The sequence below is a fragment of the Saccostrea echinata genome, unplaced genomic scaffold (assembly GCF_033153115.1).
Source record: "Saccostrea echinata isolate AGI-Se365-2 ecotype Australia unplaced genomic scaffold, CSIRO_AGI_Sech_v1 ptg000020l, whole genome shotgun sequence".
NCBI classification, from domain to species: domain Eukaryota; kingdom Metazoa; phylum Mollusca; class Bivalvia; order Ostreida; family Ostreidae; genus Saccostrea; species Saccostrea echinata.
In genome coordinates, this window is record NW_026889769.1 from 4,853,489 (window position 1) to 4,877,098 (window position 23,610).

Here is a 23,610-nt window from a genome sequence, read left to right on the forward strand (position 1 = left end):
CCGAACCCGATGCGAATTTTTTTTTTTTAAATGAACGCGCTTATGTAAGATAATAACATGCAGCTCCTGATTCTGATGATAGGGATGGGGGTGGAGGCATACAAAATAATTTATTTTACACGAGAAAGATATTTTCACTTACGAAAGCCCACTGAGATCGTTTTCGTGGGTAAAAAAATATTTTTTTAATAAACGTGAAACTTTCGCGAAAAAATATTTTTACCTATGAAAATTAGCTCAATGGGTTCTCATACTAATTCTTGTTAGAGACCCATCCCGTAACAAAGGCGGATTAAGCCGGGGAGGGGGGTATAGTAGGGAAACCATGAAAGTAACTTTGGAACCCCCCCCCCCTTAAGGAAATACGGATTGACGCCTTCTACATATAAGTCAAGTCCGTAGCAATAGTTTCAAAGGGAGGGGCAACTTCCAAAAAAAAAAAATCTGACCAAAAAAACCCCCCAAACTGACCATTATTTGGGGGGGGGGGAGAGGGAACTTCTCAAAATTAACTGACAAGCAAAAAAAAAAAAAGTGAAAAAAGCTAATTTATTGTCCAAATCCTGGAATTGCCTGTGCTCAACCTTACAACATCAAAAAGTGTGTGTGTGTGTGTGGGGGGGGGGGGGGTGACCAGCATCTCAAGGAGAATTAACTATAGCAAAAACTATACTCAGAAAAAGATGGGGAGGGGGGAGGGGCGGAGTTTGGAGCACACTCATGCACCCACGAAAAAGCTTAATTTATAAATAATCTTTCTTGTTCAGATAAATGCTTTTTTTGGGGGGGGGGGAGAGGGGGGATATCAGTTCTGAATTATAATTTGGGGGGGGGGGGGGGTATTGAGAGGGTGCAGAACAAAACAAAATAAACTGACAGATGAAAAAATGTAGCCCAAAAGCAAGAGAAATAGGATGATCAGGTATCAACACAATAATTAGCCTCATACTCAGTAACAAATCATAAAGTAGATCTATTTACTTGCTTGTACTTGCCAGTGTTAATACAATCCCATTTGCCACTATCACCATCCAGACTTAGGCCATTCCAAGTTTTTTCTCTGTTTAGCGTCCACCCATCTTTCAAAAATCTACCTACCTATTTGCAAAAAACACACAAACCAAAAAAAATAAAACAAGGACTTTATAGTCGTAAAAATTAAGTCATTCAAAAGATTTGATTTGATAAATCTATTTTCCTCGTTGAAAGATCTGTTCTTCAGCAAATCGAGGTATTTAATGCTTAAAATATTCCTAATATGGCATATTGTAGACAAATATTTATAGAAAGTGACAGAATTAAAAGATTTTGACCAGAATAACCGATTTCAGGACTCCTGAGCTGTTTGTTTTTTCTGATATTGGGTGTCAAAAACCAAGGCGGACGCTAAACATAGAAAAAACTTGGAATGGCCTTAACAAAACAATAGAACATCTAATGTGCAAGATAAGTATTTTTGTCTCATTTTTATTTAATTACAAGTCTACCTGGCAAATTAAAACTATGAAAGTACGTTTTGTACTCTACACTAATAATTCTTGGCCGAGATGATTTAAAAAAATAATGCATTTTCACTATATAATTAATAGAACCCCATGCTAACTTCAGAACCCCTGACCCAGAGGCTATAAATTTCACAATTTAAGAGGAGATACCCTTGCTTGTAATAACCATGCACTCATTTTGTCTGCACCAAGCACCAAGGAGCAGAGAAGATTAAAAAAAAAACTAATGCACTATGTAATCAACAGAACCCCATCCTTATGTCAGAACCCCTGACCCAGGTGCCATGAATTTCAAATTTCAATTTTGGAAGAGACACCCTTACTCATTTTAACCATGCACTTAGTTTGTTTGCTAAATATACAAGAGGAGAGCTATATGATCAAAAGAGCCCCACCCTAACTCCAAAACCCCTGACCATGGGGTCTTGAATATGGCAATTTTGCTAAAGGACTCATTGCTTGTTATAATCATGCCACATGCCAACAGTTTGACTGCATGCTTGATGTCGAGGAGTAAAGAAGATTTTTGAAAATTGCAAAATATTTAATGGTTTTGGCCCCATCCCTCAAGCCCCAGGGATCATGAAATTCATTTTTTTCTCCTTTGCCCATAGATGCTGTATACCAAAATTGTTTGAAACTGGATGACCAGAAGAGGCTGAAATGTTCAAAAGCTTATAAAGATGACAAACAATGCATTACGAAAACAGAACAGATAGCAATAAGTGACTCAGGTGACCTTAAAATAGAAGTCTCACACTTAACAAATATTCTGGTAGTAAACATTCCTAGATGCAACATTTATTCAAGTTTGGTCTGTGTAGGATTTTTAAGTATTTTGGAATAGACTTGCTCAGAAACTTTCAATCACCTGGAAAATAAAGATCTGATCCAAATCCAAAGTATGTCTGGTAGTGTGCAGACCTAGATGCATCCTCAATGCAAGTTTGGTCATCAAAGGACTAATAGTTACTTTAGAATGAGACCTGCTACAAAAACGTGACCAGTTGTCTGAAAAATGTAGGTCAGATCCAGCATCTGAACCAAGTCTGGTAGTGTGCATTCCTCTATGCAAGTTTAGTCACCGAAGGGCTAATAGTTACTTGGGAATGTACCTGCTTTAAAAACTATAACTCATCCAAATAGTTACTTGGGAATAAGACCTGCTCCAAAAACTTTAAACTGCTCCTAAAACATTAACCTGGTCAATTTCATAGAAAATATTGGCTGAAAATGCAGCATCTGAAACCTGATGAACACAATGAAACATACCAGATAATCATCCATGCAAGTAGAATCAAGAAAGAACAAAGAAATACTTAGAACAAAATCTGCTCCAAAAACTTTTACCTGGGATGCTGATGCCAAGCTCCCACAACTTTGTTGAGGTGAGCTAAAAAAAGAAGCCCATGGGCCACAATGCTCACCTGAGACACCTTTACCCTGCTGTTCATCATAAGTTGACTTTTTTAAAATATTTCCCTCTTTAATTTCATAGCAAATTTGACTCCATATTGTTTACCAAGATCCAACCCTAAGACAGCTATGATTTATCATCTAATCATGAATCTACACAACATTGGAATGCTTTAATATCAATACTATCAAAATGGTTCTTTTTTATGGAGCAGATATTGTTCCTTAACATTTGTATAAAGTATAATTTGGATCTCTGATTTTGGCCAAACCCTAACCTTAGGGCTCATAATTTAAAAATATAGGTAATCATAGATTGACAAATGTTTTCTATAAGTAATGCAAATCTTACAGTAAATTTATTCTAGTTAGGTGCTTATCCATGGTTTCGGTAGGACTTGAGAATAGACCTGCACTGATAAATTTGAACAGGTCACTCATCTGGAAAATATAGATCAGATCCAGCATCCAGAGCAAGTCTGGTAAATGCAACATCACCTTTAAAGTTTGGTCCATATAGGTCTTAATTTACTTGGGAACCTGTTCACTCATCTGGAAAATGTAGGTCAAATTCAGAAGCAAGTCTAATACTGTCCATCCCTAGATTTATCATCCATGCTTATTTGGTCTGCATTCAGGCTAATAGTCACTCATCTGGAAAATATAGGTCAGATCCAGCAACTGAAGCAAGTTGAGTAGTGTAAATCCTTAAATGCAAGTTTTGTATAAGTAAGGATTATAGTTACTAGGGAATGGACCTGCTCCAAAAACTTTTAACCTTTTCACTCATCCGGAAAATATAGGTCATATTCAGCATCTGCAGTAAGCCTGGTAGTATCCATCCCTAGATGCATTATCCAAGCAATTCTCATCTAGAAAGGGCTTATAGTTACTTGGGAATGGACATGTAATAGAAAATTTAACTTCATCACTCATCCAGAAAATGTAGGTCAAATCCAGCATCCAAATCAAGTCCAGGTAGGGTTAGTAGTTACTCACCTGGAAAATGTAGGTCAGATCCAGCAGCCAAAGCAGGTTAGATAGTGTACATGTACATCCCTAGATGCATCATCCATGCAAGTTTGGTCCTGGGAGGGCTTATAGTTACTTGGAAAGGATCTGCTCCTAACTTTAACCTGGTCACTCATCTGGAAAAAGTAGATCAGATCCAGCATCCCAAGCAAGTTTGGTATTGTCCATCCTTAGATGCATCATCCATGCAAATTCTGTCATGGTAGGACTTAAAGTTACTTGGAAATGGACTTTCTCCTAAAACTTTAACGGGGATGCCAATGCAGACAATAGAGCATAAGCAATCTCAACTTCGTCAAGATGAGCTAAAAAAGGACAAGATTCCATTAAGCTTGTATTATGCATTGTTTGCTTTTAATATGGTTTTGTGTCGTCTTGCCACTCTTGAAAATATTTTTTCCTATACACTCTTGTAAAACTCTGATCCTCTATTGGAGCCTCAGTCTATTCATGAGGGCCCTGATCTGAACAACTTGAATCTAAACTACCTGAGAATGCTCCCATATCAATATGACTAAAATGACTTTGCTGTCCATACAAGGAAGAATCTTAAAAATTGTCCTATATATGTATAAAACTTTGATCTCCTATTGTGGCCCCGCCCTACCCCTGGGGGCCATGATTTTAACAATCTTGATTCTACACTACCTGAGGATGTTTTTGTATTTATATCACTAATCATGGCTTTGCTGTTCTTGAGAAGATTTTTAAAGATTTTTTCTGTATATTTCAAAGTAAATTTTGATACCCTGTTGTGGCCCTACCCCTAGGGGTCATGAATTGATTAAACTTGAATCTACATAATTATGTAATGAAGCATTCACAAAAGTTTCATCTTTTCTGGCTCAGTGGTTCTGGAGATTTTTAGATGTCCTTAAATAAATTTTGACTAATTCTTAATTATCTCTCCTTGAAAAAGGATGTGGCCCTTCATTTGAACTAACTTGAATTCTCTTCATGGTGTCCACCAAGGGTGTCAAGTTTGGTTGAAATTAACCCTGTGGTTATGGAGAAGATGAAATTCTGAAAAGTTTAAGATGACGATAAGCCTTTGGCTCAGTTGAGCTAAAAAGTTTATGATGAGAAAAATTTGACTTTTAAGTATACATTGAAAGTTAATGTCCAAGTGCATCTCCATTCCATAAAAGTAATATAGCTGAGGCCCTGAAGCACAGGGGATTAATTCCATGATGGTGTATAGTGTGCTTTACTATGTCAGTCTAAATTCCTTGATTAAAACAAAAATAAAAAATCTTTGAAATTGGTGAATTTATTGAAAAACATTCATATCAGTGTACAAATTGTGCCAAGGGTCAAAGAGAAATTTCTAAGGGAAAATAAACCCAAAAAGTAAATGTTGTAATATTTGTTCATTTTTCAATATTTCTTGAGGAGAAGAAATATAAGGATAGTATCAATATTTCAATGTTTGAAAACATTTAATGTTGTGCTGTATATTAATTTAAAACCAAAGTTCACATATTTTTCTTTTGAGCAACCAATAATGGTTTTCCATTATTCAAATTTTTACAGTGAAAAGGTTGATACAAAAGAAAATTATCTTTTTGGAGATAAATATCAGAGATCAATATCTCCCTGCACACAAGTTTCTTATGAAAAATTGCCTGCTTTTTTTTTTAAATATATCTCTTCATACAGTTAATTCACTCATGAACACGAGGACTATTTAATGACAACTGTGAAAAATGTCTAAGAAATTATTCTGGAATTGAAAATCATTGTATATTTCAATACAAGAATATTTAAAAGTCTTTGGACATAAAATGTCTGTGACTGAACAAAACAGAGGAAAGTACACAAAATGTACCACACTGGGATGTTGTCACTGGGTTTACAACCAGTAATTCCTGACCAGACAGATGAATGTACATGACACCTAAGTTTGTAAAACTCCTAAACACTCACACAATGACAAATGTAGGTACAGAATAAAGCATGTTTCTACCAAACGACAGTGGTACACATTATAGGCAAAGGTTTGCCTATGTACATTATGTACAATTTATGCATATCTTGTAAAAATTGAATGGATGATCATCACTCATAATTAATTAACTTTCTAAATAAAAGATCAGAATATGGAAGAAAATTCCATCTTAATGGCTGATATGCCATATTCTATAAAATGTTATAAAATTGTACTATAAATCAGCCAGTGGTCAACCTTCTACAAACAATACTTATTTCTACTGCTATCAACATAGCAAATAGATTTTTGGTGAAAATATCTCCAGCTGATTTATGATCTACTCCTACTTCGTCGTCTGCTTCTACTTCGCCGCCTACTTCCACTCCTACTTCTCCGTCTGCCTCTAGGACTGTCACTACGTCCTCTACTTCTGCTACGCTGCCTACTTCTACTTCTGCTGCGCATTCTGCCTCTACTGCCACTTCTACTGCGATTCCTGCCTCTACTGCCACTTCTACTGTGCTTTCTGCCTCTACTGCCACTTCTGCTACGGATTCTGCCTCTACTGCCACTTCTGCTGCGCTTTCTGCCTCTACTACCACTTCTGCTCCGTCTCCTACTTCTACTTCTGCTTCTAGAACTAGAACTCCTCCCTCTTCTTCGACTGCGACTTCTAGACCTACAAGCATTGTAGATGTAAAATATTATTAGCAAGATTCATAAAGAGTCTTGTTTGAATAAGGAGCTCCAGGATACCACATATATAAGTAGGAAGACACAATTTAAAAAGTCATTTTCTGCATATAAATATCTTTTATTGTTTAAATAACAAGGATTTATAATCTTGGCCCTGAAAATGCTGATCATCTGATATGGAGTAAATGATGACACAAAAGTTATTCATCTGCAGAACAATAAGTTTTAAATGAATATACCTCTGCCTGGATCTGATTGGAGACCGTCTTCTGGATCGACTCCTTGACCTACTTCTACGGCGAGGAGACAGCCTTCTCCTTATTGGAGACCTGTATCGATACGATGGGGCTCGTCTGCGCGGAGAAATTGATCGTCTGAATGATGATCTTCTTGGGGATCTGGATCTTCTGGGTGAAATGGATCGTCTTCTTGATGTTGACCTTCTTCTTCTTGATGTTGACCTTCTAGGTGACCTTACTCTTCTTGGTGAAACTGATCTTCCTCTTGAAGCCCTTGACCTTCTAGGTGAAAATGACCTCCTCCTTGGGGATTTGGATCTCCTTGGGGATACTGATCTCCTAAATGTTGGCTTTTTTGGACTTCTCGACCGATTTGCAGACGATCTTTTCTGTTGAGGACTACCAGACCTTTTTCTTCCTGACCCTGGTGACCTTAAAGAATTCCTATTAGATCTTATGGGAGATTTTGATGATTGCTTCCTGTAGAAAAAAAATAAATCAAATCAATAGAATATATAAGGTAAAAAGTAGGGATGTCAACAAATATTCGAGTACTTGACTATCGTTCGATCATACCGACTATCGACTAAAATATCCTTACTCGATTACTTGTTAAAAATTCGCTACTTAAAAGTTAACTTAAATTCAAGGTAATAAATTTGGATCCGCCCAATTCACTTATTAACAGATCAGTGTTCTCTTGAGTGAAAACCCCGGATAAGGATTAACAGATCATAGGCAATTATTTGAGAGTCGATTTTTGTTCGGCAACCATGCATCCAAAGTCTACAATTTTGGCATACTTTACAAGATGTCAGGAAAGGAAACAGTTAAATGTACGTTATCATGGTTATGTGAAACTGAACTTGCATTCTACAGTGAAACATCAGATCGTATACATGTATCATATTTTATGCCGACATTCATCAAACATATTGAAATCTTCAAGTGAAACTTTGCTAGTAAATTCTCCACAAAGATGCCAAAATGCAGAGATGGAAACAAATGTGGCTATCACAAACATGATTATAAAGGATTGTTTACCTCTTATTGTTGTAAATGGAGAAGGCTTTCAAGAATTATTAGATTTGATAGATCCAAATTATTAAGTTTCAGCCTGTAATTCCATAAGGTCTCGCGTAACAATTAATAATTAAGAATAATAAAACAGCTTTTACATATTTGTAAATACACGTAGATTGGGGGTCAGTTATGAGCGTAAATTAATGGTGGTTCTTTCTGATATTAATATCAGTCATTTCAAGATTGCTTTGATTGTTTGCACAAAATCTCATTATTAAAATTGATCACAAGCTGTCTATGTTTTTATAAGAGTTTCCCAGTCACGGGTCACAAACAAGACCTGTTCAAATGGCCTCAGGTAATTGATCAATAACGGGTACATGTACTAGCGTCATTAAAAGAAAGGACAAAAGCGAACGTCTGATAGCCTGTATTGAGATAAAATGTGCAGTAAATACTATATTTGAAATCAAATGCATTAGATACATGCATTTATTAATACATAAATGCTTACAATTCAGAAATGGTAATAGTGTAGATTAAATATTGTATAAGCAGTCTGTAAAAATGACATGAAAAAATTAATTTAAATTTCAACGAGTACTCGACAATTGTTCGACTAAAGCCTCCGACTATTCGACTAAACTGTTCGAGTAAAATTGACATCCCTAGTAAAAAGGAATAAAACATATTTTGAAACATATACATATTCAAGTCCTCGAGTAATTTGGACTTTTACCTTTCAGGTGACCTCTGTCTGGTCTTAAAGGTTTTAGGTGACCCTGACCTGCTAGATCTGTCAGATGAGGAGGATTTGGAGCTTTTTGATCTTGTCCTTCGTGTTGCTATTTCCACCTTTGATTTAGACACATTGACACTGGAAAAAAATTACAAATAGAGTAATGAAAGCCACTCCTTTGATGATCACGAACTACTGGTATTGCATAATGGGCTGAAATATAAATCTAACTAACTATTTTTGATATCCTTTCACACTGTGAGAGAATATCACTTTGGTATCCTTTCACATTGTGATAGAATATCACTTATATTCAATAAATAAATCAGTTTTTCACTAAAAAGCTTTTTTTCTTCAAACATGCAGAACAACTTAGTTACTGCCAAAACCATTGTTAATTTGGTTCAAATTTTATCATCACTCACTTAAAGTCTTTGATTCTCTCATCAAGAGTAGACTTTGCTTCCTTCTGTTTTTCTGGCGATTTTTCAGGTGCTGCTGGGATTGGTATATCTAGCATACTAGTTAACACCTTACTGAATCCTCCTGCTGCTGCTTGCTGATTGGTAGATGATTTCAGAGGTTCACTGATCTTCTTATTTTCACTTTCTCCATACAAGAACTTGCTTGTAGGTGATGGAGAACGTGAGCTGGAGCTACCAGAGCTTGATGTTGATGACCTTGATGAAGAACGTCTAGATTTACGTGGACTAACCGGCTTTCTATCTATAGGGGGAGGACTGGGCCTTTTCTCACTTAAATTCCTTTGCCTGTCAGTTGTCTGCATGTCCCATCTGTTGCTCCTTCTGTAAAGTAATCCAACAACGGTATCATTCTTCATTAGTTCAACATCAAATAAAGAGCATTATTTAACAAAACAACATTTTGAAGCGTTTTGTATTTCTGATTATTGTTGACTACCTGGCTAGTTCTGATGTGGCTTCTGCCACTTGTCCCAGTGGGGGCAGGGGTGGAGTTTTAATCCTTAATGATGTCCGTACACTCTCTTCTTTTGTATCTGCATGAGAAGCCTATCAGCAAACAGTAAAAATATGTCATAAACCTAGCATGCTAACATTAAATACATTTATGTTGTACATCATAGTTTTATTTTCAATTAGACGTTAAATAGAAGTAAATTTTGTATAAAATTATATAGAAGTACATGTAATACCCTTTGTCTGGGCTTAAACTCTTCTTCTGGTTCTGGGGGTGGCTGCCATTTAAATCTCTCCTGTGTAAGGAAATCAATATAACTATCAAAAATCTGCACTCAAATAAATGTCATTTACTGTGATACAATATGGTAATAATAAAGTGATTTCCAGAGTTCAGTTACAACGGCTAAATTTTTGGTAAGGTCAAAATAATTACAAGTATTTTATAATGTGCTATTAATTTTTCTACTGATATGTCAAAGTTTTATTGTTATCTGATGTAAAAACCAGATAAGAGATCACCTGAAGAGACATGTTATTCTGAACAACAAAATCTTTTTTCCTAATCTACTTCCTTGTAAAACTTGAGAACCCTATGATATCCCTACTTAGTCACTGAATTCTGATTCAAAACTGTCACAAACAATTTGAATACCTCAACTTTCTTTTCTTTCTTTTGTTCTTCAGCAATACCACCATCATCAGATTCACCTGAACTAGATGAAGAACTTCTTGAATCATCTGACCTTGACCTAGATCTGCTAGAGGATGATGACCTTGACCTCCTTTGCTTAGAATCATTTAATGACTTCACTGGATGGGCCTTGATGGGGACTTCCTTCTTCTCCAAGTCATACTGTATTCTACTTTGCTGCAGAATTTCAGTGGGTTTATTTGGATGGTCAGATCCCCTGTTATCTGGAGATCTTCTGCTGTCATTTCTAAATTCATTTTCCCGGATCTCTCTTCGTTCTTCCAGGTTTTCTCGTCTAGGTGGACTATATTTGGAACTGTTCGGTCCACCATTAACTCTAGAGGAATTTGGCTGATCCCTAACAAGCAAACAAAATTTCATTTCAAGTACACATCACAATAAAAAGGATCAATGACTTCAGCAACTCTCAGCAAATCTATGTACATGAATTTCTTGAATAAAAATTTTTTTCAGTGTCTGAGAAATTTTCCTTTGTTGTTCAGGATTTCTGAGTGACCTGTTGCAGAAGTTTGAACTCATGGTAAGCCTTACTGACTTGTTGCACAAGTAATAAATTATGGTGAGTGTTACTTACCTGTTGTGTGAGTTTGAACCTAGGGTAAGCCTCACTTACTAGTTGTGTGAGTTATAAATTATGGTGAGTGTTACTTACATGTACCTGTTGTGTGAGTCTGAACTTAAGGTAAACCTCACTGACTAGTTGTGCGAGTTATAACTTAGGGTGAGTGTAATTTACCTATTGCGCGAGTCTGAACTCAGTGACTTCTGACCAGGTTTCCAGTGTGTTGGGGGAGGACTCTCTGATTTCTTCTTAATAAATCTATAAATACAAAATTTGTGTGTGGCTTCTTAAATAGGTATATTAAGACATACTCTACATGTACTTAAGGCAATAACACAACATACTTTAGAGTAAATGTTTAAATGTATATATGGTATTGTAAGACCGGAGATGAAAAGAACAAAACTTGACATGCCTACCTTCCAGGTGGAGGTTTTCTCTCGAGACTTCGTGACCGTGAACTTGATTTACTTCTACTTGAGCTGTATCTTCTCCTGGCCTTGCTCCTGGAATCTGACCTTGACCTTCTACGCATCCTCTCTTTTGACCTTGATCTTTTATCTGAATCTTCTGAGCTGTAACAAATTAGGTAAAAAGAGATTATTTGAAAAGGTTTTGTAAATATAAAATAGAATTTGATCTTCATTTGAATACAATCTTAAAATCAATCTAAATTGGCAAGAACCAAATAATGTTTTTTTCCCATGCCAAATGTTACATGCAGGTGACTCTTAATGGCTCGAACATTGATCTCTGTAAGTTCTTGATCTCTCGTACTTAGTTTCTGGTCCCAATTTTTTTTCTCCTACGTACCTAAGCATATTTACTCTTGATTTCTTGAACTCTAAATCTCTCAAAACCCTTCATCTCTCAAAGACAAAACATAGTCTCCTAATGCATATTATAATGTAATTTACCCTCGATACCTCGAAGTAGCTATGGGTTCCTAAGTTGACCTAATTAGCATCTTTACCTGGACAATGAAATAACTCCAGGTGAAGAAATGTGACAGGATGTTTCTAGAAATGTCAATGATACAATACTTATCAACTAATTATCACCAGCACTTAAAATCATTAATATCAAACGAATAAAGATAATTTGGGAAAATATGAAAGTTAAAAATGAACATTTTTTTTGTGTTGTGAAAGCCCATGACCATGGCATTGAACTCTTTAACACAGTTATAAGTAAATACAACAAACTTGATTGAATATCATATACATGTATGCCTCTATTTATACAATATTAACACTTTTTAGAAAAATATTGTTAATAAAGTAAATGTCTATTTTTTTCACTTTTGTGAATAAGAATAAATTTCTTCCAGTTGGACTGATTTTAAAACCAATCAAATAACCTGGAAATTTTGACTCTTGAAACGTCAAACTCTCAATGTTTTTCTGTCATCCCATGGACTTCAAAGTATCTAGAGTCACCTGTATACTGCTTTTAAAATATAAGTGTATTATTTTTACCTTGATCTCCTTCGTCTGTCTTGTCATTTATAAGTGTATTATTTTTACCTTGATCTCCTTCGTCTGTCTTGAGTGGATGACCTCTGGGGACCTGGCCTGACCTCTAGTCGTCTGCCGTCTCGCTCCGAGTTCCGCCTCCTCTCTCTATAATCATCTGGAGATCTACAACATCCAATTCAATTTGACATGTAATACAAGCAAAAAATTATTATTCTGAGGAAAAAAATGTCATGCTTTCATTATTCCAGACCTTGTTCAAATGTCTGAGGATCAAATGAAAAAGTCCACATCAAAAAGAAGAAAAATATTATAAGTTAGTGGAGGAGTTTGTTATATAATATAATATTTCCCAAGTTTGCCTATAAGATGTCCAGGAATAAGAAGAAGATGAAATGCATTTTAGTAACCCTGAGTCCAGAGGTCATCATTTTATCACTGGGCACATTGTTCATCATAATCATACATACCAGTCTACTGCTAAGTGTTCATCCATAAAGAAATAACGTAAGATTGCATAAATTTTGATAGGATTGGCCTAGCCTCTCAGGGCCCGAAAGGGACCAAAACAATCAGATTTATAGGTTAACTAGTTAATTGTTGTCATCCCTAAATTTAATACATGTATATTGGTAAAGCCGGTTCAGAGAAGCTGAAGTATCTTATATAGTGTACAACCAAATGACACAGGTGTCAAAAGACAGTAAACAGGAAGGAATAGCAATAGGTCATCAACGACACTGTAGGTCACTCAGTGACACATCATCAAGGTCATTCGGGTGACATATTATCTAGGTCATTCAGGTGACACATCATCTAGGTCACTCAGGTGACACATCATCTAGGTCACTCAGGTGAAACATCATCTAGGTCACTCAGGTGACATATCATCTAGATCACTCAGGTGACACATCATCTAGGTCACTCAGTCGACACATCATCTAGGTCACTCAGATGACATATCTTCTAGGTCACTCAGTCGACACATCATCTAGGTCACTCAGGTGACATATCATCTAGGTCACTCAGGTGACATATCATCTAGGTCACTCAGGTGACACATCATCTAGGTCACTCAGGTGACATATCATCTAGGTCACTCAGGTGACATATCGGTCATTTGGGTGACACATTATCTAGGTCACTTAGGAGACATAATAAAAGAAGACAGCAATGTTAACATAAAAACAAATCCCATACCTGTTCCTGTTTCTATTCCTGATACCAGACTTATCCCTCTCCCTCTGTCTGGGAGGTGAGGAATCATCAGAAACTTCACCCTCTGAGGAAGGGCTTCTCTCTTTCTTTCTCCTTTCCTCCATACTGTCTTTCCTCTTATTACTCTCCCTGTCTGGCCTTCTATTTGTTCCTCTGTCTTTCTCTCTATCAGCCTCCCTGTCTGGCCTTCTATTTGTTCCTCTGTCTTTCTCTCTTTCAAACTCCCTGTCTTGCCTTCTATTTGTCCCTCTGTCAGTCTCTCTGTCTCTATGTCTATCAGGAGATCTGTCCTCTCTCATCGATTCCTGTCTATCCCTCCTTGACACCTTGTCAGATCTGTCCTGCCTCAACTTCTTGTCATCTTCCATTCTCTCTGGCTTGTCTTCCCTATCATATATTGGTACTTTGTTATAATGTAATTTTATGGAATTTCCTTATTTATTTCTATAAAATAAGAATTACTTCTTTATATCATATGCATACCTATTTCATGTTTGTTTTCATGTGACTATCAATTTTGAATATCAGGAACATAAAACGAAGAGATTGACGGATAAAATTCTTGAAACACAGTTGATGCACTTGGCACATTCCCAACATTACAATTTTCTATCTAACCTTTATACATGATCTTGAACTACATATAGTTTTTAACACATATAACATCTCAAGACAACATGTCTTGTGAAGTTCCAAGACAATATGCCTCCCAATTTCTTAACTCAGAATCACAATTAAAAACAAGTCCTTTAACTAAAGCTTAAATGTTTAACCTCCTCCTCCTTGATTCTTGATGCCTCCCAATTTCTTAACTCAGAATCACAATTAAAAACAAGTCCTTTAACTAAAGATTAAATGTTTAACCTCCTCCTCCTTGATTCTTGATTGTTTTCCTGTATGTGCCTCTCCCTCATTGGCTGTCTGTCCCTCCGATCATTCATTCTCTCGCCCCTCGTCCACCTCTCTTCTCGACCTTGATCCTCCCCTGGGTAGGGCTGCTGCTGCTGTTGTTGGGTAGATCTCAGTCGTGTTTCCACTGCTTGCCTCCAGTGTGGCGGTGTTTCACTTCTACTCCTACTCCTGTATCTCTGTAATTATCAACAATATCACACGCTTTACTTATGTGCATAAATATGTTAAAATCAGTAACACCAAATTCCGAAAAAAATCCCAAAACTTGTCTCAAAACTTGTACTTGATAGACCCTAGATTTATTTCATACATATGAATACTCTGAAAAGTCATTTTGTTTTTCCAAAAGTACTCTTAAGGCTGACGGGTTAACATATTTTTTCTGATCTAAAGACTAACCAATGTGCCACGGCCTTTTATCTTTCTCCCACTGGCTGTAAATTTGGGCTTGTTTCCATAGGGGATCCTATCAATTCTCCGACGGTTGCCATAGCCTGGAGGGGACTTCTCTCTGTTCAATGAACATAAATTATAACCTTCATCACATAGAAAATACCACATTAAACAGTATGTATTTCTATGCAAAAATTAAGCATAAGGCATTTCATACTTTGAATCAAAGTCCTTTAAATTTCATAAAATCAGATTTATCACTTCTTTAAGTGGTCTATGAATTTTCTTTCATCAAATTCAATTGAATTTATCTTTGAATTTGAATTTATTATTTGAATGTTAAGAAGTTTTCTATTTTTTTTAGTAGCAATGGTAGATAAATGAAATACTTTTCCATTTCCTCCTCTCTGTTGAACCTGCTTAAGAATTTCTGTTGAGGAACATCAGGAATTTCATCCGGACGAATCTGAGCAAACACTGTGGTGATTTCCTCTTCTTTCTGCTCATTCTTAGCACTAAGTAAGACAATCAATAATACAATCTTGATATGTTAATACTCTGAGAAAATCCACAAGTAATATACATTTGAACTTCGTTATCTCGAACACCAATATCTGGAATACCAGGGATATGTCAAGGTGATTTGGAATCCAAACCACTTTTTCTCTCTGTTTTTTAACCTTGTCATCTCAATTTCTCATATATCTTGAAGTTTATTCTTGGTTCCATTATGTTTGAGATAACAATGTTTGACTGTTTTTCATTTCTGATCATGTACAGAAATGTCTCAATCATATGGTGGTATGACCTAGCCTTGTTACAACAGATAAAGTATGTAACTCTGGATGGATTACACAGACCTAATATATTCCATATTTTTATGTCAGAAATTTAAACTCTTACACTTTCCAAATGTCAATGTTGACATGGTCTCAAATCCAAATATTTGAGTCCACTTTTTAAAATAATATGGTATGAACTTGTATAAAACATCCATTATCCCTTTATAGTTTGAAACATGTGCTACATGTACAATGTCATCTAAAGAGGTAGGTTCACTTTGTGCATAAAATGGCCCTGTAGATAAACCAATTTATCCACTAACACAATATGTCACTTTATCAACATCAATATAAAGTAGAGACTTGGCTCTTTCAGTTTGTATATCAAAGTTTCCTCTAAAGAGTCCAGGTACTGGAAAACATGTTGTGTGAAATTGCAATGTTCTTGAATTTTGCAGAAAACAGGTGAATTTGAGAACCTTCAACAAAGAATTACAGTATGAGCACACCCCTCGATCCAAAAATTAAAGTATGTTTTATATTCTTAGTGAGCAGTTCTTTCATTATATATTTGCACATTTTGGATCGAAGGTTGTGCTGTATATGAAATATTGAAAAATATCATCATACGAGGGCCGTTCAAAAATTACACGGACTTGTTGCACAGAAAATATATTTGACGACATAATCAAGCAAAAAGTCATATATAATATAAAAGAATCTTTTCAGATATGATCATCAAAATTTCATATCAAAATATTGTAAATTGGTACCAATTTCAAGTGATTTAACAGGACATATCATGAAGTCACGGCGCAGTAAACTTTCAACGTCAAGGGCATTTAAAAAAATGGGAGTTTTCATTTTCTCAATATTTTCCCTTAGTATTTGATACTGTATAGTTTGGATTACCTTATCCACTCAGAATAAACATCCATAAAACTCTTAAAAACTATAAAACTATTATTGTGTGTTTTAGTTTGTGTTAAACCCAAAAAACTGCAGATATTTCTGAAGTAAAGTTTGACGTCAGTCGATCTCAATCACATTCTTAACAGCCCAGATCAGTGTTTTGTCGATGAACTTCTTCCATCCCTCCCGGATTGCCTTTTGACTGAGGTCTAACAGTCTAAAATTCTTTATTACATTTTGTAGAGATGTGTCGGATATTCCTCTGGTTTACTACATGTTTCATTAGGATTATTTTGGGTCTCTATTTGCGTTTTCCCTGCATGATTCACTATTTGATAAAAGTGCGCTGCTCCGTCAAATCACGAGACGTCATTTTTTGCAGTTGATTTCATAGGGGTCACATCGGAGAAAAATTACAATATTTCTATTAGTACTTCAAATATTATGCCAGAAATCTAAATACTTAATAATAAAACAATAAAAAGAAATTTTACAGAAAATTGTTGAATAATATCGTGAAATATGGGGAAAAAATGAATAAAATTTTGGATACCGCATGTTTGGTTTTCAACATTTTTGCCGTGCTCCGTATATCATCATCAGCTGTATCACAACGGCAATAATTTTATCAGATATTAAATAAAGTCAAAAAATTTTACCAAGAATTTATTGGAATTTTGAAGAAATATGTTCCTGTGAAATTTCAATTCTATATGACGTCTATAAGAGTAAATAATAGCAGAGTCCGCTTAATTTTTGAACGGCCCTCATATTTTGGCCATTTCTGAAGAAATATACAGGATATGTGAATAATGACGCAATTCATGACGTCATAATGCATTGACTAGCAAGAAAATTACGTCATTTTTAGTAGGAATTCAGTCACCAAGTATTCAAGTAATATTTATTGCCTTGTCGACTAAAACTATGCAATTTTGATTTTTCAGAAATTTACAGGGCCAAAAAAGGCCCTAAGTGGCCCTTGCTCTTTTCAAATGAATTCCACAGAAATTTTAATAGCAAGCCCCAGACCCACTTTTTTTTAAATCAATGGTGACATTTCATTTGCAGAAAAATTAAAATATCTAAACAGCATGCAATTTCTAAATTTATTATGGTGCAATTTTAAAATCTTTTTAAGCATTACTTGAACCTCCACCAATGAAGGTGATCATATTTTGAGTTTTGAAGATCTAAACAAGAACATGGATGTATTTTTTCTTAAATTGGTTGATGCTACATGATTATAATATAAAATTATTTTCATGATACAGGGCCTTAATATGATTTACTGTACATTAAAATAACTTAAAATCTGATCAAATTCTTTGTGTACCTTTCTTCCTCTTTTTTTCTCTTCTTGTGCTTCTTCTTTTTGGATTCTTTTTTGTGTTTCTTCTTCTTCTTTTTGGTTTTCTCTGTTTCTGAAGATGACTCATCTGACTCATCAGAACTCTTGGCTTCTGACTCCGAGTGTTTCTTTCTCTTTTTAGCTATTGTCATCAAAGGAAAAGATAACAGTGAAAGGTAACTTTGATGCCATAATCATACACCATTAATACTCACGTTCAATCTGATTATGGAATGAAAAAATAGATTTACATTTATTTGGAATAAATAAATGATGCAATGTGCTGACTTTGCATATTTCAGTGGCGCATATTCCTTTCTGCTAATGTGTAGGCTAGTGTGAAGTCACAGATTTAACCTGAGGTGCAAAGTGTGGGTAGGCAACTCTCGATAGGTATTGGAGGGGGGGGGGGGTCAAAGGGAGCATTTTTGCAAACCTAGACATCTACAATTTTAATTTAACCAGTAAAAATAATATTGTAGACATGTTTTCAGTTTATATCGTGATATGAAAACCACTTAACAAAACTGAGAACTCTTAACTTATCCTTTTACCGCATTTGGCCGAATATAATACGCATTGGTGTAAAATACGCACCCCCCTTTTTGAGCATGAAACGGGGGGAAAAAACGCAGTTCGGTTGTATTATACGCAGCAGAAAATTTTACCAAGCGGTGTTCTGAACTTTTGAAAATCGCAGTAATTTGCTATGAAAATCGGCGCGGAGATAAAGTGCCGAAAATTTACAGAACACGATATTTTATTCAAATGCCTTTTTATTTCTTAATCTTGACTTTCCATATCACGGCAATCTGCAGGAAATTATTTATTTTAACAAAGCACGATATAATGTTGCATTAAAGTATTAACAGAGTTTATAATTTTTTTTTTTTTTAGCATGCGGTGATATTGAAATTATACGTCGCCGTATTCTAACTATTCTTTGTGGAAATAATTTTATTTCAACAAAGCACGTATTTATTTTTAGTTTAAGGTAATCATGTTGAAAATTATGTAAATTTAACAGGGCAAGCGATATTGCAACATCAAAGTATTCGTAGACTACGATTTTCCTCTTTTGACCTTGAAATTAATTAATTAAATACATAGCTGATGTTATAAAATTAAAATTAAAATTTAACAAGCGTGTAAAGTGTAGTTAACAACACACCTCCAAAGCTGTGAAAAATGATGTACAAAAATGGGATATATGTCTTCATACATCGAGGTAATCTTCGTGGATATCTTATTTTCTACAGAGCACGAGTAAATGATAATATGTTTCAACATACTTCATATTTCCTTTTTTAACTCTCAATCATTTTAACACGAGGTCGATATAAGATAAAGTAAAATTACATTTAACAAGCATTAACTGTTTAATGTGTCGTAATCAACACACGCTTATACCTACGAAAGATCATAAACCAACCCCTGATTTTTAACAAAGAAATTAATCAAAGCCATTAATAGGGGCAGTAAATAATCAGTGCTCTAACTGTAAAAACAATCCTTTGGAGTCGGTAAACAATTTAATTGCCTGGAGGGGTGTTGAGGGGTAATCAAGTGACAAGCGCACGTGTTCACAACATTGGCTTCCATTCATTGGGACGTATAGAGGGGTGTTTATGTTGAAATGAATTTTCACTGAGTTATTCAAAACCTAAAATTAAATTTTAATTAATTGTATTTCATTAAAAATTGACTTATTACTTTTTTGAGTGACCGAGTGTCTGACTGATTAGGTACATGTGTACTATGATTACGGAAGCACGTGGCAAAGGAATGTGTGAACATCTATAAATAACATCGTTAATGGCGGCCTGCACGGAGACGATGAACATGCAGCTCAAATTAATTTTAGCTTGCTTTTAAATTTAATTTAACTATCAAAAGGTTATAAATATAACATTTTTAACAAAGCCTACATTCCAACAATAACTTTCCGAAGTTTTAAATACGGCGATAAACAGCAAGAAATTGCATAAGTCTCTAGGTAATACTACGGTATGTGCGTATGAAAGCCGTGTTTCATATGAAAGAAAAACCTATCAAAATCCCATTGTGGTGTAAAATACGCACCCCTTTCTCACAGAAAATTATTTTCGGAAAAAAGTGCGTATTATATTCAGCCAAATACGGTACTCTGCTTAGAAAATATGGAAACCTCCTTACTTATTAATCAAAATTCGAACAATACGTTTAATTTCCTACTAACCAAATATATTTCAAGTTATCAATTTCATTTCCTGCACTTATTGCTTTCAATGAAATTTTCTGATACAGACTTGATATTAATAACACTTGAACTTTGGCTTAAAAAATTCCAGCTATGGGAATAGTTTTGTCCTTAAATATAAAGCAAAACTGTAAACATAATTGGATAGGTATAAAAGTGTGGATTGCTAAGACTGTTTTTTGGGCATTTGCAACAAAATAAAATTAATAGGTATGATTTATTATCAACTTCCTGCCCCTTTATTCAACCAAATTTTTATCTCTGAGAAAATGATATGTAGGCTACAGCCTTTTTGCCTATATGGAATATACGCCACTATATTTGTACAATGCAAATGTAAATCATTTACTTTATATATAAATTAGGAGAATATTCTATTTTAATTGTTGGACTTAATACTCAAAAAGATCAAGATGAAAAATTTCAGTATATAGGAACATTCTGAAAATTTCTGTAATCAAGCCTTTGGCTAAATAAATCTCCAATATCTACCTTTGGGTTTTACTTGAAGAACTAATTCTCCACAGTTGGCAATTTTCACATCAACCTTTGGGCGACTTTTTTCATCTGTCTCTAAATTCTCAATCTTCTTGACCACTTCTTGACCAAAGATTACATGTCCAAAAACTGTGTGCTTGCTAAAATCATATATATCAATTAAATTGTCAATCTCTGGCAAACGAAAGGATGATGGTTTTATATTTCGTCAATTATTCACAGTCTTAAAGTATTTCTCAGTTTTCTGAAATAACAAAAATGAATCACAGTAAAAGTGGATAATGTTAAAATTTCCTTTAAAAAGGTAGACAAACTTACTTATCAAGATGTGGTGCAGGTTTTGTTGTTCTGATGAAGAAAGGCCAATTGTCAAAACCCATGAAAGAGAAAATAGCAACTGATTAGACCAGTTAACTGACTAAATTGTTGGACATATGCATGTTTTTTAAACTATCACAGAAGCTTTATAGGTACACTGCTTAATGAATATTTACAGTTTATTTATACATTATTACAGATTGTCGTTGTGTCTTTTAGAAAGAATAAAGATGCAGAAAAGCATAACTTACAATTTCATGAAAACTTTTTAAAAACAATTTATAGTACAAATACTTACATGAAAAACTGGGAGCCATTTGTGTCTTTTCCACGATTTGCCATGGACAGAAGAAATTCTTTGTCATGTTTCAACACAAAATTCTCATCTTAAAAAAACACAAATTGGACAATTCAAAAAGAAAATTGGAAAAGATTTGTTTCATTTCAAGATGTCTGAATAGAAACCTTATGTTAAAGAGGTCAAGATAAAGAAATTATGTTATTGCTGAGGATGATAGCACAATTTAACACTACAGTTGTAAAATTATAGCAAATTAAGGACTTTTAATGACAAAACTATGTTTTTAAAGCAACTTTCAGAATGAAATTCAATTAATTAATGAGAAAAATCCATGTGACACAATTTTTAATTGCGCTTCTACTGATCCTTTACAAAGTTATCATCTGGACAGAACATGATGCATACAGATGGATTTGGTGATACCTGCATATTTCTTATACACTCCCATCCCCACCAACATTTAATTCCTTCGTTTGATCAGGATATAATCATACACATATACTTGAACTTTTCTATATGAAAACCATGTTAACTTACCTGGAAACATCCCTCCATATATAGACTCTCCCCCAGTACCATCACCTGTAATGTACATGTATATAATGACTCTCAGATATATAATACATGAACAGAAATATAAGATTTTATCATCAATTTTCACTAGCCACTAGTAAATCAAATCTGCAGTCACTAATTAGGAACCAGAATTATAAAATTTGTGAACAATCTCTCTATTCAATTATCTATAATCTTGAATTGATCACTCCATCTAGACATTGAATCATAGAAATGAAATCTCTCTAAAACAAGTTCATCCTAGTGTAAAGCGCTGGGTATTGGAGAAAACAATAGCAATTAAAAAACTTTTACTTTCTATTGTATAGTTCCATCATTATATATCATTTCAGTTTCTAACAAAACCATATACAGGGTTGTGGACTCACCCACTTGCAAATGCGAGTAAAATTTGCTGTGGGCAATTAGATATAAAAAATCTGGTCGCCCACATGGCGAACGATTTTTTCCGGAACATAATCACATTTTAGATTTGTATGTATGTTCAGTTTTAAGAAAACTATCTACTAACCTATATTATTTGTGTCACATGCAAGCATATTAGTCAAACATGCATATGACTGATCAAACATGCAATTTATTGAAGCGGTTAAATTTGTGATCTTTGTTAAATTTGATGATACAAGAGCAAACATTTGAGATTGTTCTTATAGAAATGTAACAATTGGCCATGGTTGCCAGACACTCCATCATGACTAGTGACAGTAGTCATAGAATGAATTTGAATTATCGTGTCAAATGCACACAATAAAAATTTGGAATCAAACTTCATCACAGGTTGTATGCAATTTATTATTTAATATGCCCCCTTGTTAAACCACAGACGCTTTAGTTGTATGGTTAAACACTACAAAATGTAACAAACATAATAATGGATCTCAGTTTTTAGAAAAGAGAAAACCTGACGAAAATTCAAAAACAGCGAACATATTGATACCAGGAATTTAAAAAATAATCGGTTTAAAAAATCAGGATTTTTGTTGTTGTTATTTTTAATTTACATATAATGTGGGCCCGTGGATCACACTGTGGGCCCGTAAAATTTGAAAAGTTAGGAGCCCACATGGCTCCTGAGGTTTCAAAAGTTAACCACAACCCTGATATATCCAAGGATATTATTCAGTAAGAAGAATTTCTTTCAAAATATTACTAAGATTACCTTTGGTGAAATCGCCTGATTGTATCATAAAGTCCTTAACCACACGGTGAACTGGGGCTCCCTTGTAGTGGAGGGGTACCTCCGACTTCTGTCCAACTCCTTTCTCTCCTGAAAACAAATATCACAGGGAAATCCATTATTTATTGCTTAAATACATATATATTTTACTCAATGTCTCGAAAATTATATGCCAATAAACAGTAACATTTTTCTCACCTGTGCATAGTGAACGGAAATTTTCACAGGTTTTGGGACAAACATCAGCAAATAACTCGAACACAATTCTTCCTTCTACAAGAAAGCAGAAAAATCTCAATGTATAGAAGTAATAATAAAGAAACAAAACTTTTAAGAATTGCTTCGGAACACTAGCTTCTAGAATAACAAGCTGCAGCTTATATTAAAAGGTATTCAGAGCAAATATGTTTGTTTATACAAATAATTTATTATTGTAAATAATTTGGTTTTAATTTACCTGACTTTCCATCGATCTCGATGTCCAGGAAGCACCGTGGTTTATAACCAGCTGATGTGGTCATCCTGCAACAATAAAGCTATGTGATTGTATAAAAATAAACCTCAGGAATTACTTTTATAGTGTCAGTCTTTAAAATAGATCTATGATTTATTGACCCATAAGTTAAAAATCTTCAGAGCATATATGTATGAGCTAGGCTATGA

The 23,610-nt window shown here is 34.7% G+C and overlaps 1 protein-coding gene across 1 annotated transcript; it reads right to left on the reverse strand.

Moving 5' to 3' along the window:
* Window positions 1-5,238: 5,238 nt before the first annotated feature.
* Window positions 5,239-23,471, reverse strand: LOC133189973 (peptidyl-prolyl cis-trans isomerase G-like). The gene is made up of 22 exons (XM_061325426.1): window positions 23,405-23,471; window positions 23,146-23,220; window positions 22,930-23,037; window positions 21,732-21,776; window positions 21,192-21,279; window positions 20,894-20,923; window positions 20,570-20,715; window positions 17,824-17,980; window positions 15,183-15,308; window positions 14,800-14,911; window positions 14,353-14,576; window positions 13,471-13,875; window positions 12,322-12,435; window positions 11,215-11,370; window positions 10,970-11,053; window positions 10,174-10,570; window positions 9,755-9,814; window positions 9,502-9,611; window positions 9,006-9,386; window positions 8,581-8,718; window positions 6,819-7,298; window positions 5,239-6,562 (listed from the first exon to the last, which is right to left on the reverse strand). The coding sequence occupies exons 1-22, from the start codon at window positions 23,466-23,468 to the stop codon at window positions 6,214-6,216; spliced, it is 3,849 nt and encodes a 1,282-aa protein (XP_061181410.1). The 5' UTR covers window positions 23,469-23,471; the 3' UTR covers window positions 5,239-6,213.
* Window positions 23,472-23,610: the final 139 nt, after the last annotated feature.